Here is a 14,201-nt window from a genome sequence, read left to right as displayed (position 1 = left end):
TTTCAATGGGATATTTACCTGTTTAAATAAAGGATTATTAAAAAAATAACAGAAATGAGTGATTGAAACAATAGTAGACTAATCGACTAATCAAAAAATCTGCTGACAGATTAGTCGACTACTAACATATTCTTTAGTTGCAGCCCTAGACATCCACTCCAGGGAATATTGCCACCTCAATACTCCAAAGCAGCAGCCTGAAGAAAAATGATAAAATAGCACAATCCTAGCTGTCAGTCCAAATGGCCACGACCCTGATATTACAAACTTCAATACAATTAAAACAGGTGAGTTATAAAAACATGTGCAGGTGTTATGAAGGGGGACAATTTCTATAGAGACCAGAACAGTTTCTGTATCAGGCTGTACAGTTGTGCATTTTAATCTGGAAGTCTATGGGGACTGACTCGTGCCCCCAGTGGACATTAGAGGAATTACACATTTTTGTGCATTTCTTCACAGCGAATTTGTGGTGCTACAGCTGTGCCAGTGTTGGTATTTGCCAGTACAGAGGGGTTTGCTACCAAATGGGCCTGCATGCAGTCGTCCAAAAACCCAACATGGATGAGAGCCCGTTGTCATTCCTGACGCATAACATACCGGCGATTTGTCACATCCCAAGCGGTGCCATGGGAATGTGAAAGGTAACCTTGGGCATTCCTGAGATACTCTCTGGATTATGAATGACGGTTCCAGCGGTAACACACGTTCCAGCCATGTATTCCAGCCCTAACCGTAACCTTATGCCTAATCTTAACCACAACATTAATGGTGTCAGATGTTTTCCAAAAAAATTAAATACATGTAAATGTGCAGATTCAGTCCAGACGGTTCTCATGTTTCCTCCTGTTTCCCAATGCGTAACATAGAAATGTGTTGGGTGGCCGAAAGCGCAACATCCCGACTATTTATCACATAGCATAGTATGTTACGCTTTGGGAGTGAGGACGTGTTGTGGATGATGCCATGTGTCCATCGAATACTGATTGGGGAACATTTTTGGCTAGAATAGAGAACTTAAGCTTAGCTCTTTGCATTATAACATCATTCTTCCCCGTGGCTGAAGGACCAACAACAACACAAGCTAAAGTCTGGATGATCGGGCATTTGTGACACTGTCCCCTGGTGTTAATAAACAGTTACAACATGTAGACAATGACTGCTGTCCATGGGCTCTGTGAAAGACCACCACAGAGCCACGTTTCCCTCCTTCCTCTGGGGTTGGTTCATTTTTCAGCCCTGGAGGTTGAGGGATTATTTGCACCTGGAATGTTTTATGTGAAACTTTAGCTTGTACATGAGAAAGACATGGATGTTGGTTCTCTTGTAATGTTTCCAGTTCTCTTTATGTAATGATGTAAATGAGAGAAGAGGGTGAGGAGGCAGACCCATGGGGATGTACTCTGCTTGATGCACTTTTTGTTCAGCCCTCCGATTGGTTCTTTTCAACCACAGTTCTGATTGGACAGCCAGTGTTGTAGGGGAGGGAACTAGCAGCAGGCTTTAAAATAGAAGTGAAATGGAATTGTAACCACTCAGAATAAGCCATGGACTCTATTGAGCTAGCACAGGGTTGCAGGATACCTGTTCCCAGTGAAGATCCAGATAAGATGGGTGAGTGTATCTGTCATGCACCGAGAGTCATGGTGGTGTTTAGTTTGATATTTGGGACAGAAATTACAGTAAAGACAGAAGTCAGTAGCAGCTCCTTTGTGCTTTACTTTGAAGTTATTTTGTTAGAAATTCATTTTCAGCCTTGTTCTGAAATTTAGAGTTGTTAAGTCCAGAGATGTCAGATTGTTCCTTTATGTTAAGTTTAGAGTCTGAATATCACCAAGCTGCATTTAGAGAACTTTTCAGTGGAACTGAGTGCAGTGGGTGTGAGCTGCTGACCAGTTCAATATGAAGGATTTCTACTTAGTTAATCAACTAATAAAACTATTAACATTAATATTTTACAGATCTCCTAAGGAAAGTACATTTTTTCTTCAACAATGACCTTCTATATGTTACATTATATTAAATTGTAACCTTTATGTAGAATACACATAATATATATCATGAATGTAGAGCATAGTTAAGTTTTTCAGAGAAGGTCAAACATCTGATCCTTTCAACTGAAGAAGTCGAAATAAAATTAAAGTTAAAGTTAAAAGTTAAAGTTTTTTAATTACTTTTGTAAGTTAAAAGGAAAAAATGTATCTGCTTTATGGTTTGGTTTTCTCTGTTTTAGGAAACTGCAGATTAATTTATTCAAATTTTACAGATAAAACAAAATGATCCTCAGATCTGCTGATGATAAAATGAGTTAGCTCTCCTCTGGTGATTTTTACACAAACACTCAGAGAAAGGAAACAATCCCAAGCTCTTTTAAATATTTTGACTTCATTCAGTAGGTTTTATAACGAGTCCTGATGTTGTGATTGGTTTTGTTTCTCTTGCTTTGGGAGAATAATCCGTCTGCACACGTGGCTGCATTTTGCCGCCATTTCACTTACGATTCTTTAAATGTCTTTAACTTCTGTGGTTAAACGTGACGCTGAATTTCGACTCGTTACTCGAGCGAAGCTTGTCTTAAAACTGAAAATTAGGACTGCAAACATTTCTAGGTAAGGAAACAGAATAAATACTTTTCTGTGATTTACACAGTTAAATGAATGAAAGTGACAGCTAGCAGTTAGCCAGCTTTGTTGTGGTAGATTAGTATCAGTAGGATTAGCTTTTTGCGTAGATAATGAAGCAGTTAAATCTGGAGATTATATTTCTGTAAATCTGTAAAAGTCACTTTTTAACTATTTGTTGGAACTTTTAATGCCTGTGAAATTAATATTTCTGTCTGTATGAAATACTTGGTGATCTAATCAGCATTTCCAGAGCTTTGAACAAACTAAACATCAACTTCTAGGGCTTTGAAAAGTCTCCCTGTTAAATCCAGAATTTCTTTCCTTTATGCTAAAGCTAAAGCATATAGTTAGGGCTGGACCAGGTGACCCTGAATCCTCCCTTAGTTATCCTGCGATAGGTGTAGGCTGCTGGGGGATTCCCATGATGCACTGGGTGTTTCTTCATCACTCACTCACGATTGTTGGGGTTTTTAATCTCTTTTCTCTGTATTATTGTAGGGTCTTTACCTTACAATATAAAGTGCTTATTTGGTGCTATATAAATTATAAAAGTTGTAACACATATTATATAATAATATGAAATATATATGATATAAATTGAATTTAATTGTTGAAATGAATGTTTATCAAGTGTGTTGGACATTCAGGTGTGGAGCTGGGTGAAACTGTCAACTGATCAGCACCTAGTGGTGTCTTGGATTAGGTGTGCAGAGCGAGAATGGCAGAGCGGCCTGGTCCACCTAACCATAGAATGAGGGTGTGCTTAACAGTGTATTTTAAGTTTGCCTAACTTTCTTATCTCTAGAATAGAATAGAATAGAATAGAATAGAATAGAATAGAATAGAGTAAACCATTATCCCACCAATGAGAAATTTGTTTGTGACACAGCTCTCATAGCAAGGGAAATATAAAATATAGAAGGAAGACACAAAGTGCTCCTACATACATAAGTAACTGAGGTTTGTATATACAGATACACACAAACACACAGTAACAGGACGGAGAGGAGAAAACAGCAAAGTGCACACAAACACAACCCGAACAGGCAGGTCGACTGGCGAGGACCGTCTGGCCGTGACATCCTCAGCATGGGTGACATCCAATCTCTAAGGAAGAGGCCAGCCACCCTTAGGAGAAAAGCTCCTTTTCGCTGCTTGTATCTGCGATCTCGTTCTTTCAGTCACTACTCACAGCTTATGACCACAGGTGAAGGTAGAAATGTAGATCGACCGAGCTTGACTTTCACACTCAGCTCTCTCTTCACCATGATGGACCAGTACAGCGTCCACATCACTGGAGCCCCAGCACCAATCCATCTGTCGATCTCTCGCTCTCTTCTCCCGTAACTTGTGAACTTGCTGTAACCCCGCAAATGTGGCTCGTCTGTGAAGCACTTTGATGTACCTGGGACTTTTAAATGTGCTATAGAAATAAACTTGAAACTGAAACTGAAACAGAAAACAACACCCTGAGATAGTCAAAGGAGCTAGCAAAGAAAAGCGTCTGGACTTCTTTAAGTTGCTTGAAGACACCCTGAGATACTTGAACTCCTCCACCTGGGGCAGGAATTCGTCCCTGACCCGGAGTGGGCTCTCCTCAGTCCTTTTCGACTGAGGACCATGGCCTTGGATTTGGAGGTGCTGATTCTCATTCTGCTGATTCACCGTTTCGCACTCAGCTGCGAACCACTCCAGTGCAAGCTGGAGGCCATCATCCGATGAAGCCAGCAGGACCACATCTTCTGTGAAAAGCAGAGACGAGAATTGTTGACAAAGGGCAGCCCTGGTCAGAGTCTATCAGCCACTGGAAATAAGTCTAACTTATTGCCGGCAATGCAGACGGTTGTATAAGGATCAAATGGTCCGTAGCAATGGGCCAGACAAGTCAAGTCAAGTCAAGTCAACTTTATTTGTCAATTCTGCCACATGTACAGGACATACAGAGAATAGAAATTTCGGTACTCTCAAACCCTAGATGAAATAGCAAATGAACATTTAAATATAAGAGAGTGATTAAAAAATGCAAATAAAATAATTAAAAAGTAAAAATTTAAATAAATAAATACAATACAAATTAACAAGAAAGCTATGCAATATACAATATACAATATTCAAGTAAGGGTAAATGACATTGAGTGTAAACCAGGCAGAGTAGTGCAAATAGGCAAATAGTGCAAATGGAGATTTAGTAATGTACGGTAAGAGATAGTATAACAACAAAGTCTTATGAGGTAATGGCAGTCCAATGCTCCACAAAGTGACTGGTAACTGGTGCAGGCCAGTGAGTGAGTCAGAGAGAGTGTGTGTGTCTGTGTGTGTGTGTGTGTGTGTGTGTGTGTTTGTGTGTGTGTGACAGAGTTCAGTGAGACCGTGGAGGAGAAGAGGGGAGAGGGGGCAGAATCGGGAGGGAGTTAAGCTTCCTGACAGCCTGATGGATGAAGCTGTCCTTCAGCCTGCTGGTCCTGGCCTGGAGACTCCGCAGTCTCCTCCCTGACGGCAGCTGCTTGAAGAAGCTTTGCATTGGGTGCGTGGGATCAGCCGCTATGCAAAGGGCTTTTTTAGTGAGACGGGTGCTGTAAATGTCCTGGAGGGAGGGGAGAGAGACACCAATGATCCTCTCTGCAGCTCTCACTATGCGTTGGAGGGTTCTATGACAGGACGCATTGCAGGCTCCAAACCACACAGTGATGCAGCTCGACAGGATGCTCTCGATGGTGCCTCTGTAGAAAGTGTACATGATGGGGGCTGGTGCTCCTGCTCTTCAGTTTTCAGGCCCCTCTTCTGTGGAACCAGCTTCCAGTTTGGATTCGGGAGACAGACACTATCTCTACTTTTAATTCAATTCAATTCAATTTTATTTATATAGCGCCAAATCACAACAAAAGTCGCCTCAAGGCGCTTCATAGATACAGAGAAAAACCCAACAATCACATGACCCCCTATGAGCAAGCACTTTGGTGACAGTGGGAAGGAAAAACTCCCTTTTAACAGGAAGAAACCTCCGGCAGAACCAGACTCAGGGAGGGGCGGGGCCATCTGCTGCGACCGGTTGGGGTGAGAGAAGGAAGACAGGATAAAGACATGCTGTGGAAGAGAGACAGAGGTTAATAACAGATATGATTCAATGCAGAGAGGTCTATTAATACATAGTGAGTGAGAAAGGTGACTGGAAAGGAAAAACTCAATGCATCATGGGAATCCCCCGGCAGCCTACGTCTATTGCAGCATAACTAAGGGAGGATTCAGGGTCACCTGGTCCAGCCCTAACTATATGCTTTAGCAAAAAGGAAAGTTTGAAGCCTAATCTTAAAAATCAAATCAACAAATGCAGCAATATATGACACAAAAGTCAGAGCTCTGTTGAGCCAACCATCCCTTTAACGTTAACTAGTAATGACTTCATGAACTTCTTCACAAATAAAATTTTTATCATTAGAGAAAAAATTACCAGTAATCATCCCACAGATGTAATATTATCTACAGCTACTCTTAGTACCATTGATGTTAAGTTAGACTCTTTTTCTCTAATTGATCTTTCTGAGTTAACTTCAATAATTACTTCCTCCAAACATCAACGTGTCTTTTAGACCCCATTCCTACAAAACTGCTCAAAGAAGTCCTGCCATTAATTAATGCTTCGATCTTAAATATGATCAACCTATCTCTAATAATCGGCTATGTACCACAGGCCTTCAAGCTGGCTGTAGTTAAACCTTTACTCAAAAAGCATCTCTAGACCCAGCAGTCTTAGCTAATTATAGGCCAATCTCCAACCTTCCTTTCATATCAAAAATCCTTGAAAGAGTAGTTGTCAAACAGCTAACAGATCATCTGCAGAGGTTTATTTGAAGAGTTTCAGTCAGGTTTCAGAGCTCATCACAGCACAGAAACAGCTTTAGTGAAGGTTACAAATGATCTTCTTATGGCCTCTGACAGTGGACTCATCTCTGTGCTTGTCCTGCTAGACCTCAGTGCAGCGTTCGATACTGTCGACCATAATATCCTATTAGAGCGATTAGAACATGCTGTAGGTATTACAGGTACTGCACTGCAGTGGTTTGTATCATATCTATCTAATAGACTCCAGTTTGTGCATGTAAATGGAGAGTCCTCTTCACACACTGAGGTTAATTATGGAGTTCCACAGGGTTCAGTGCTAGGACCAATTCTGTTTACATTATACATGCTTCCCTTAGGCAGCATCATTAGAAGACATAGCATACATTTACACTGCTATGCAGATGACACCCAGCTCTATCTGTCCATGAAGCCAGATAACACACACCAATGAGTTAAACTGCAGGAATGTCTTAAAGACATAAAGACCTGGATGGCCGCTAACTTTCTGCTTCTTAATTCAGATAAGATAAGATAAGATAAGATAAGATAAGATAAGATAAGATAACCTTTATTAGTCCCACACGTGGGAAATTTGTTTTGTCACAGCAGGAAGTGGACAGTGCAAAAGTTATGAGGCAAAAATTAGAATACAATAAGAATAAATACAGTACACAACTGTACAGAATAGAATAGAATAAAATACTATATACAGTAGAATAAAATAAAATAAATATACAATAAGATAAAAATAGAATACAAATACAAATACTATATACAACTGAGTAAAAATACAACGATGACAGAAAGGATTATTGCACTTAGTATTATTGCATATGTATGGATGTGTGTGCTTGATCAGTTAAAGTCTTTATTATGGACCAGTTTTTGAGTGAGCTGTTGGGGGATTATAGTGTTGAATGCTGAACTGAAATCTATGAACAGCATTCGAACATATGAGTCTTTTTTGTCCAGGTGTGTGAGTGCTGAGTGGAGTGCAGTGGAGATGGCATCATCGGTTGAGCGGTTGGGCCGATACGCAAACTGGAAGGGATCCAGGGAGGGGGGCAGGACAGTCTTGATGTGTTGCATGACTAGTCGTTCGAAGCACTTCATCAGGATGGGAGTAAGATGGGAGTAAGACATCCCATACTCCTGAAGCACCTCCCACAGGACATGCCGAGAGACACGGTCGAATGCCTTCTCCAAGTCCACAAAACACATGTAGACTGGTTGGGCAAACTCCCATGCACCCTCAAGTATCCTGGAGAGGATAAAGAGCTGGTCCAGTGTTCTGCGACCAGGACGAAAACCGCATTGTTCCTCCTGTATCCGAGGTTAGACTAGCGGACGAACTCTCCTTTCCAGCACCCTGGCATAGACTTTCCCAGGGAGGCTGAGGAGTGTGATCCCCCTGTTGTTGGAACACACCCTCCGGTCACCCTTTTTAAAGATGAGAGCCACCACCCCAGTCTGCCAGTCCAGAAGTACTGTCCCTGCTCTCCACCATTGCACAACATTGTAGAGGGATGTCAACCAAGACAGCCCTACAACATCCAGAGCCTTCAGCAACTCAGGGTGAACCTCACCCACCCCAGTGGCCCTGCCACCAAGGAGTTGTTTAACTGCCTCAGGGACCTCGCCCCCGGAGATAGACGAGTCGTCTCCCTTGTCCCCAGACTCTGCCTTCTCCACAGAAGACATGCCAGTGGGATTAAGGAGGCCCTCAAAGTATTCCTTCTACTGACTGACACTGTTCTCAGTTGAAGTCAGCAGTGCTCAACCCACACTAAACAGTGCAGGTAGAGCACCGCTTTCCCTTCCTGAGTTGCCTGATGGTTTGCCAGAACCTCTTTCAAGGCAGTTTAAAAGCCTTCAAAACCACACCTGAGTTTTTCCTGCAGCCACTGGCTGAGCTGCGTTCCGCTTGGCCTGTCGGTACCTATTACCTGCCTCCAAACTCCCACATGCTAAACAAGAACAATAGAACTCAGTCTGGTGCCTTCCTTCACCTTTGGTGTCCACCATTTGGTTCGGGGGTTACCACCACAACAGGCACCAACCAGCCCAGTGCAGCGGCTTCGGCAATTGAGGTGCTGAACATGGTCCATTCAAATTCAATGTCCTCAGTCTCCCTCGGGATGGTGTTGAAGCTCTGCAGAGGTTTTAGCTTCTGCTGGGCATTCCCAGCACACCCTCACTGTACGTTTAGGTGTGCCAGCTCTGTCCAGCATCCTCCTCCACCACCTGATCAAACTCACTGCCAGATGGTGATCAGTTGACAGCTCAGCCCCTCTCTTCACCTGAGTGTCCAGAACATATGGCTGCAGATCTGGTGATACAATCACAAATCGATCATCCGCCTGTGGCCTAAGGTGTCACATCCACTTATGGACAACCTTATGTTCGAACACAGTGTTTTTTATGGCCAAACTCTGGTTTGCACAGAGGTCCAGTAACAAATCACTGCTCGGGTTCAGATCCGGGAGACCGTTCCTTCCCATCACGCCCCTCCAGGTCTTGCTGTCATTGCCCACATAAGTGTTGAAGTCTCCCAGTAGGACAGTAGAGTCTCCAGGTGGAACACCCTCAAGCATCCTGCCCAAGGACTCCAAGAAGTCTGGGTACTTTGAACTGCTATGCGATGATGACAGTCACAACCTGTTTCCTGACCTGAAGGCGCAGGGAACAAACCCTATTGTCCACTGGGAGAAACCCCAACATAAACCTCAAAAGTCTGACAAAGGAGGACCCATCAACAGCAGCGCTGCAGTTTAACACTTCTTTATTGGCTTTCCAGCTGCCCTGCTCCTGTAGCACAGACACCACCCCCTCCTATGGTCCCTGCATGATCTTTAACAGGGGAGACATGATTAGATGATGGGGTCAGGTGTTTGAGTCAGCCTCCCCAACACCACACTCTGAACCCACTGCTGAACTCACCCCTCCCCTGCAGCTGAGCCACAATCCACATCCTGCCACATACCCGACAGCCCGAGAGGTATTAGATTACATGCATAATTACAAACAGCCTGCTCGCTCTAACACTACATCAAATAACCGTGATCTCATTTGGTTACCCATTGCTAGCTGGAAGGCCTCAAAGCCGAAGCTGGCTGCAAAAACAAATTCTTCCTGATTATTGAACTGTGTTTTGATTCTCTGCCCACATCCTTCAAGGTCACCTGCGTTGGCTGGAGGATTGTTGACTTTTGCTTAAAACTAGGTGAAAAGACACTCTCTCTTCAGCTGATACAGGATATACACACACACACACACACACACACACACACACACACACACACACACACACACACACACACACACACACACACACACACACACAGAGATATACAATCACACTCCTCCCCCCTCCAAATGCTTCCAAAGCACGTCCTTTATGTTTTAAGTTGTGAAGATTCAGGTACTGTTTTTGTTTTGTTTGGGTTTTTTGTAAAAGTGATAGAATGATGCGTACGACATTAACAATACACTTAACATTAAAAGAAAATCTTGTGACAATAAATGAACATTTTTCTCATGAACTTTCTGAAAATTCAAGACAGTGGCTAATTTTAGGAAAGTCACCAACTTTACATACATCTATTTATATAAAATTTGTCACTCATCTTGTGGGCTTCTGTGGGCCTCTGTCAAAGGCCTGGGAGCTTCAGGGTCCTGTGCAGTATCTGTGATATTCCTACAACTGTGCTCTTATGTACAGAGATCTTGGATGTTGTTCGTTGGGTCTGGTGGAGCCACTTGCCCAGATTGGGGGGTATTGCCCCAAGTGCTTTGATTGCCACTGGGACCACTGTTACCTTCACCCTCAACATCTTCTCAGGCTCCTTACTGAGCTCTTGATACTTCTCAGGCTCCTCATGTTCTTTCTTTCTGATGTTGCTATTACTCGGTATAGCTACATCTGTCACTACAGCCATCTTTCTCTACTTGTCCACCGCTACGATGTCTGGCTGGTTAGCCATCACCAGTTTGTATCTCTGTATCTGGAAGTCCTAAAAGATCATTCTCAACACCCTAGGTGGTGGGAAGCCCTTGGGTCTCTGGTCTCTGGGCCCAGAGCTCAGTCTGCTCTGGCGTAGCTGGCTGCCAGTGGAGCCTGTGGGCTGCTGGGTGACCCCCTACCCTTCCAGTCCATTGGTAGGTTTTCTTGATATCAGCCACTTCCTCTATCTGCTGGTGGTACATTTCATGCAGGGGTCTGTCCTTCCAAAAGGGTTCATGTTCTTGCTCCTCTTTTTTCTCAGGCATCTGTTGCCTGAAGTATTCACTGAGCACACTATCAGTAGTGGCTTCTTCCTGATGTACTTATGAAACTTTGTTGTCTCATCCTAGATGGTGGTTTTGACACTCACTAGTCCTTAGCCCCCTTCCTTCCACTTAGTGTACAGTCTCAGGCTGCTGGACTTGGGTTGAAACCCTCCATGCATGGTAAGGAACATTCTTGTTTTACTGTCAGTGGATTCTCACTCACTTGGACGAGTGACGAAACGTTTCTCCCATTGAAAACGTTACGTCCAGATGAACAGACTTACTTACCTGGACGATTGAGAAGGCATTGCTGCCATTGAGTTTCAATCCATTGAAAATATTTTTCTTGCAACTGATTGTGGACTCTTCACCATCATTTTCATTCTCTATGACCACACTACAGCTTTTGATACAACTTCCCACCGCGCCATTTTTATAATTTATCGCCTACGTCTCTGCAATATTTTTAAAAAAATACAACATTCAGCTTCACTGTTATCACTGTTACCCAGATGACACCCAGCTCTATTTGTCTTCTAAAACAACTACTATACTCCCACCCACATTCACTTCTGTTTAAATAAAATTAAACTTTGGTTTACATACATTCTTAAACTTAATGGCAATACAAGTGACTTAGTTCCTTTTGGCACCAAATTTATACCATCTAAATCTAACGTGATCTTTTAATAACTCAGTTGTCATATCTTCCCTTTAGCTTGAGAGTCTGAGTGTCATCCTTACCTTCATCGCGAACATAAACAATATAACCCAGTCTGCCTATCTTCATCTTTGCAATATTAATGCCCTTCATTCCTCACTCACTGAGCAGGGTCCACGCTCACAGGTGCCGCTAATCAGGTGCCTAATTGTCATCACCTGGGGTACCAGATGCTCAACACAAGAAATAGGAAAAAAACAAAACACAAATGTGGCACCATTTAAGGGGAAAAAACATGTTATCCCAGAATAATCAAACCACAGTTTATTTCAGAATTTTTAAAATGTGTTATATTTCTGTGTTTGCTATATGTGTACATATTAGTGCTGTCAACATTAATCTCGTTAGAATGATGTTAACGCCATGCACAGGGCGATCCGAGATTTGCCGCGTTAATGCGGTTATGGCGTTAACGTCATTCTAACGAGATTAACGCTGACAGCACTAGTACATATTTATTATCAGAATGATCTTCAATAACCTACAGCGCATGTTAAAACATCTTAAGGCAATCAGGTCGGACAATGATGGAATTCAGTGGGCGTTTAATTTTAACATGTTTAGATTTTAGAATTTTTACATCAAAGCAAATTCTTGAGTTTACAAAAAATATACTGCACTAGTGCACTTTAAAGTCTGATTAATGACTTCTGGATGAAACATTTGGGTGCATGTTGTGTCTAAGTGTTAAAAATGTATTTGTCAGGTTTGAGAAAGACCGGCTAATTCTCACTGACGTTCTTCCAACAGGTGAGCTGAGGATCGTCCTGTATGGACAGAGTGGACAGGGTAAAAGTACTCTAGGAGGCATCATCCTGGGCAACAGAGAAATATTCACTTCTGATAAGGACTCAAAGAAGTGCCGTAAGGAAAGAAAGACCATCACGGGTCGAGACGTGGTTGTTGTTGACACTCCAGGTCTGTTTAAAGAAGCTGATGATGGAGAGGAAGTGGTGGAAGAGATCAAGCGGTCCATCAAACATGCTGAACCTGGTCCTCATGTGTTCCTGTTCGTGGAGAGGTTTAAAGAGATCTCACAAGAGAAATTAGACGCACTGAAGACTTTTCAGGACACGTTTGGTAAACAGGCAGTGGACTACACTATAGTGGTGTTCACCACTAAAAGGAAGGAAATCGACGCCGCTTTCATGCAGGAAACACTGAAATCCCTCAGAAGATTAACCGATCAGTTCCAGCAAAGATGCTTTGTTTTTAACATTAGAGACGAACAACAAGGGTCTCAACTCGACGAGCTGCTGGGGATTATAAACAAGATGACGGGAGAAAAATGTCAACCTTTCTACACGTCTAAGATGCTCCAGGAGGCTGAGGAAGCTCTGAAAACACGAAAGGAAACAAAACCAAAGCCAGAAGAAGAGTGGCGCTCTTTTTATGACCGGTGTGGTTTGATTGGAATGGCTGTCGGCTGTGCAGCAGGGTATTTTATTTGTGGTGGCGAGCTGACGCCTACAACAGGAGCTGGGGTTGGAGCTGTAGTTGGTATGATGCTGTTCGTGGGAATAGCGTTTTTAGGCGTACTTGCTAAAATTAAACTTCAGGCATGATGCAGATAGATTTCAGACAGCGTCAGTGATTTTGTTGCTTACGCTGATCAGACCAAATCTAAAATCTAGAAAATCATAAAGGGGAAATCATGGTGGTTGTAGGTTTAGTTATTTTAGTTAATGTTTTCATGATTTTTACGCTGCAATAGGTGTAGCCTGCTGCGTGCTTCCCATCACGCACTGACTGTTTCTACCTTACTCACCATGTGTTTATACACCTCTGCATTGGTTCTTATTAATCTCTGGCTCTCTTTCACAGCATGTCTTCATCCTGTCTTCCTTCCTTCTTCCCCAACCAATCACAGCAGATGGCCCCGCCCCTCCCTGAGCCTGGTTCTGCTGGAGGTTTCTTCCTGTTAAAAGGGAGTTTTTCCTTCCTACTGTCTCATTGAGGGTCATATGATTGTTGGGGTTTTCTCTGTATAATGTGAGGATCTTTTCTGTACAGTATAAAGAACCCTGAGACAACAGTTTTTGTCATTTGGTGTAAAATAAATAAAATTGAACTGAACTGAAAATCACAACAACAGCTGCCTCAAGGTGCTGGTGTTATTAAAAGTGATTTGTCACATACCAAATGGACCAATACCCAACAAGACCAACAAGTTACTGTATCTACAAATTCAGTAAAGAACTGTAATAGTGACCAACCACAAATGGAGAGCTATGTCCACAGAATGATCACAGTGGGTGTGGTTCAGCACCATCACGGCCAGCATCATTCACAAGCAAACCATGAGAAATGGGCCAGTTTTGGGTTTAAGAAATAAGAGATTAAAGTGAAAGTTTTACAAACATGTTTAACGCCGACGTCTGTCAGTACCGAAGATTACGTCATGTGGTTGGTTGAGGGCTGTGTGGCAGCTCCTAGAGTCAGTCCTCATTCACAAAGTGCTCTACAAACACTAACGTTACGGCTAACAGCTGGATTTTCCCGTTTGAGTGCAGCAAGCAAACAGCAAACAGCCACTTACTGCTAAAGAGACAGAGTGAAAGTGGACTGCACATTTAACATAAACTCATTGTTGCAGCACTAAAGTGATCCCATGAAAAGTAGTTTTAGTTTTAATGTCCTCATTTTCCTCTGAGTTAGCAATCTGTCACTAGTTAGCTAACATGAACTAATGTAAATCTATTAGCCCCAACAAACCAGCCAACCGGGTGACGTCGCGTACTGACAGA

The 14,201-nt window shown here is 42.7% G+C and overlaps 1 protein-coding gene across 1 annotated transcript; it reads left to right on the top strand.

Annotated features, from left to right (window-relative positions):
- The first annotated feature begins 1,533 nt into the window (after positions 1-1,533).
- Positions 1,534-13,169, top strand: LOC145428206 (GTPase IMAP family member 4-like). Its single transcript, XM_080300036.1, has 2 exons — positions 1,534-1,614; positions 12,205-13,169. Exons 1-2 carry the CDS (start codon positions 1,548-1,550, stop codon positions 13,017-13,019), a joined length of 882 nt encoding a protein of 293 aa, XP_080156162.1. The 5' UTR covers positions 1,534-1,547; the 3' UTR covers positions 13,020-13,169.
- Positions 13,170-14,201: the final 1,032 nt, after the last annotated feature.

Source organism: Astatotilapia calliptera, chromosome 4 (assembly GCF_964374335.1).
Source record: "Astatotilapia calliptera chromosome 4, fAstCal68.1, whole genome shotgun sequence".
Lineage (NCBI taxonomy): Eukaryota > Metazoa > Chordata > Actinopteri > Cichliformes > Cichlidae > Astatotilapia > Astatotilapia calliptera.
The sequence above is the reverse complement of the archived record's forward strand: the minus strand, read 5'-3'. Positions and strand labels throughout refer to the sequence as shown.

Coding starts and splice junctions, on each gene's coding strand:
- LOC145428206 (XM_080300036.1), top strand. CDS start 1,548: ATGGACTCTATTGAGCTAGCACAGGGTTGCAGGATACCTGTTCCCAGT. Junction 1,615..12,204: donor TGAAGATCCAGATAAGATGG/GTGAGTGTATCT, acceptor TTCTTCCAACAG/GTGAGCTGAGGATCGTCCTG.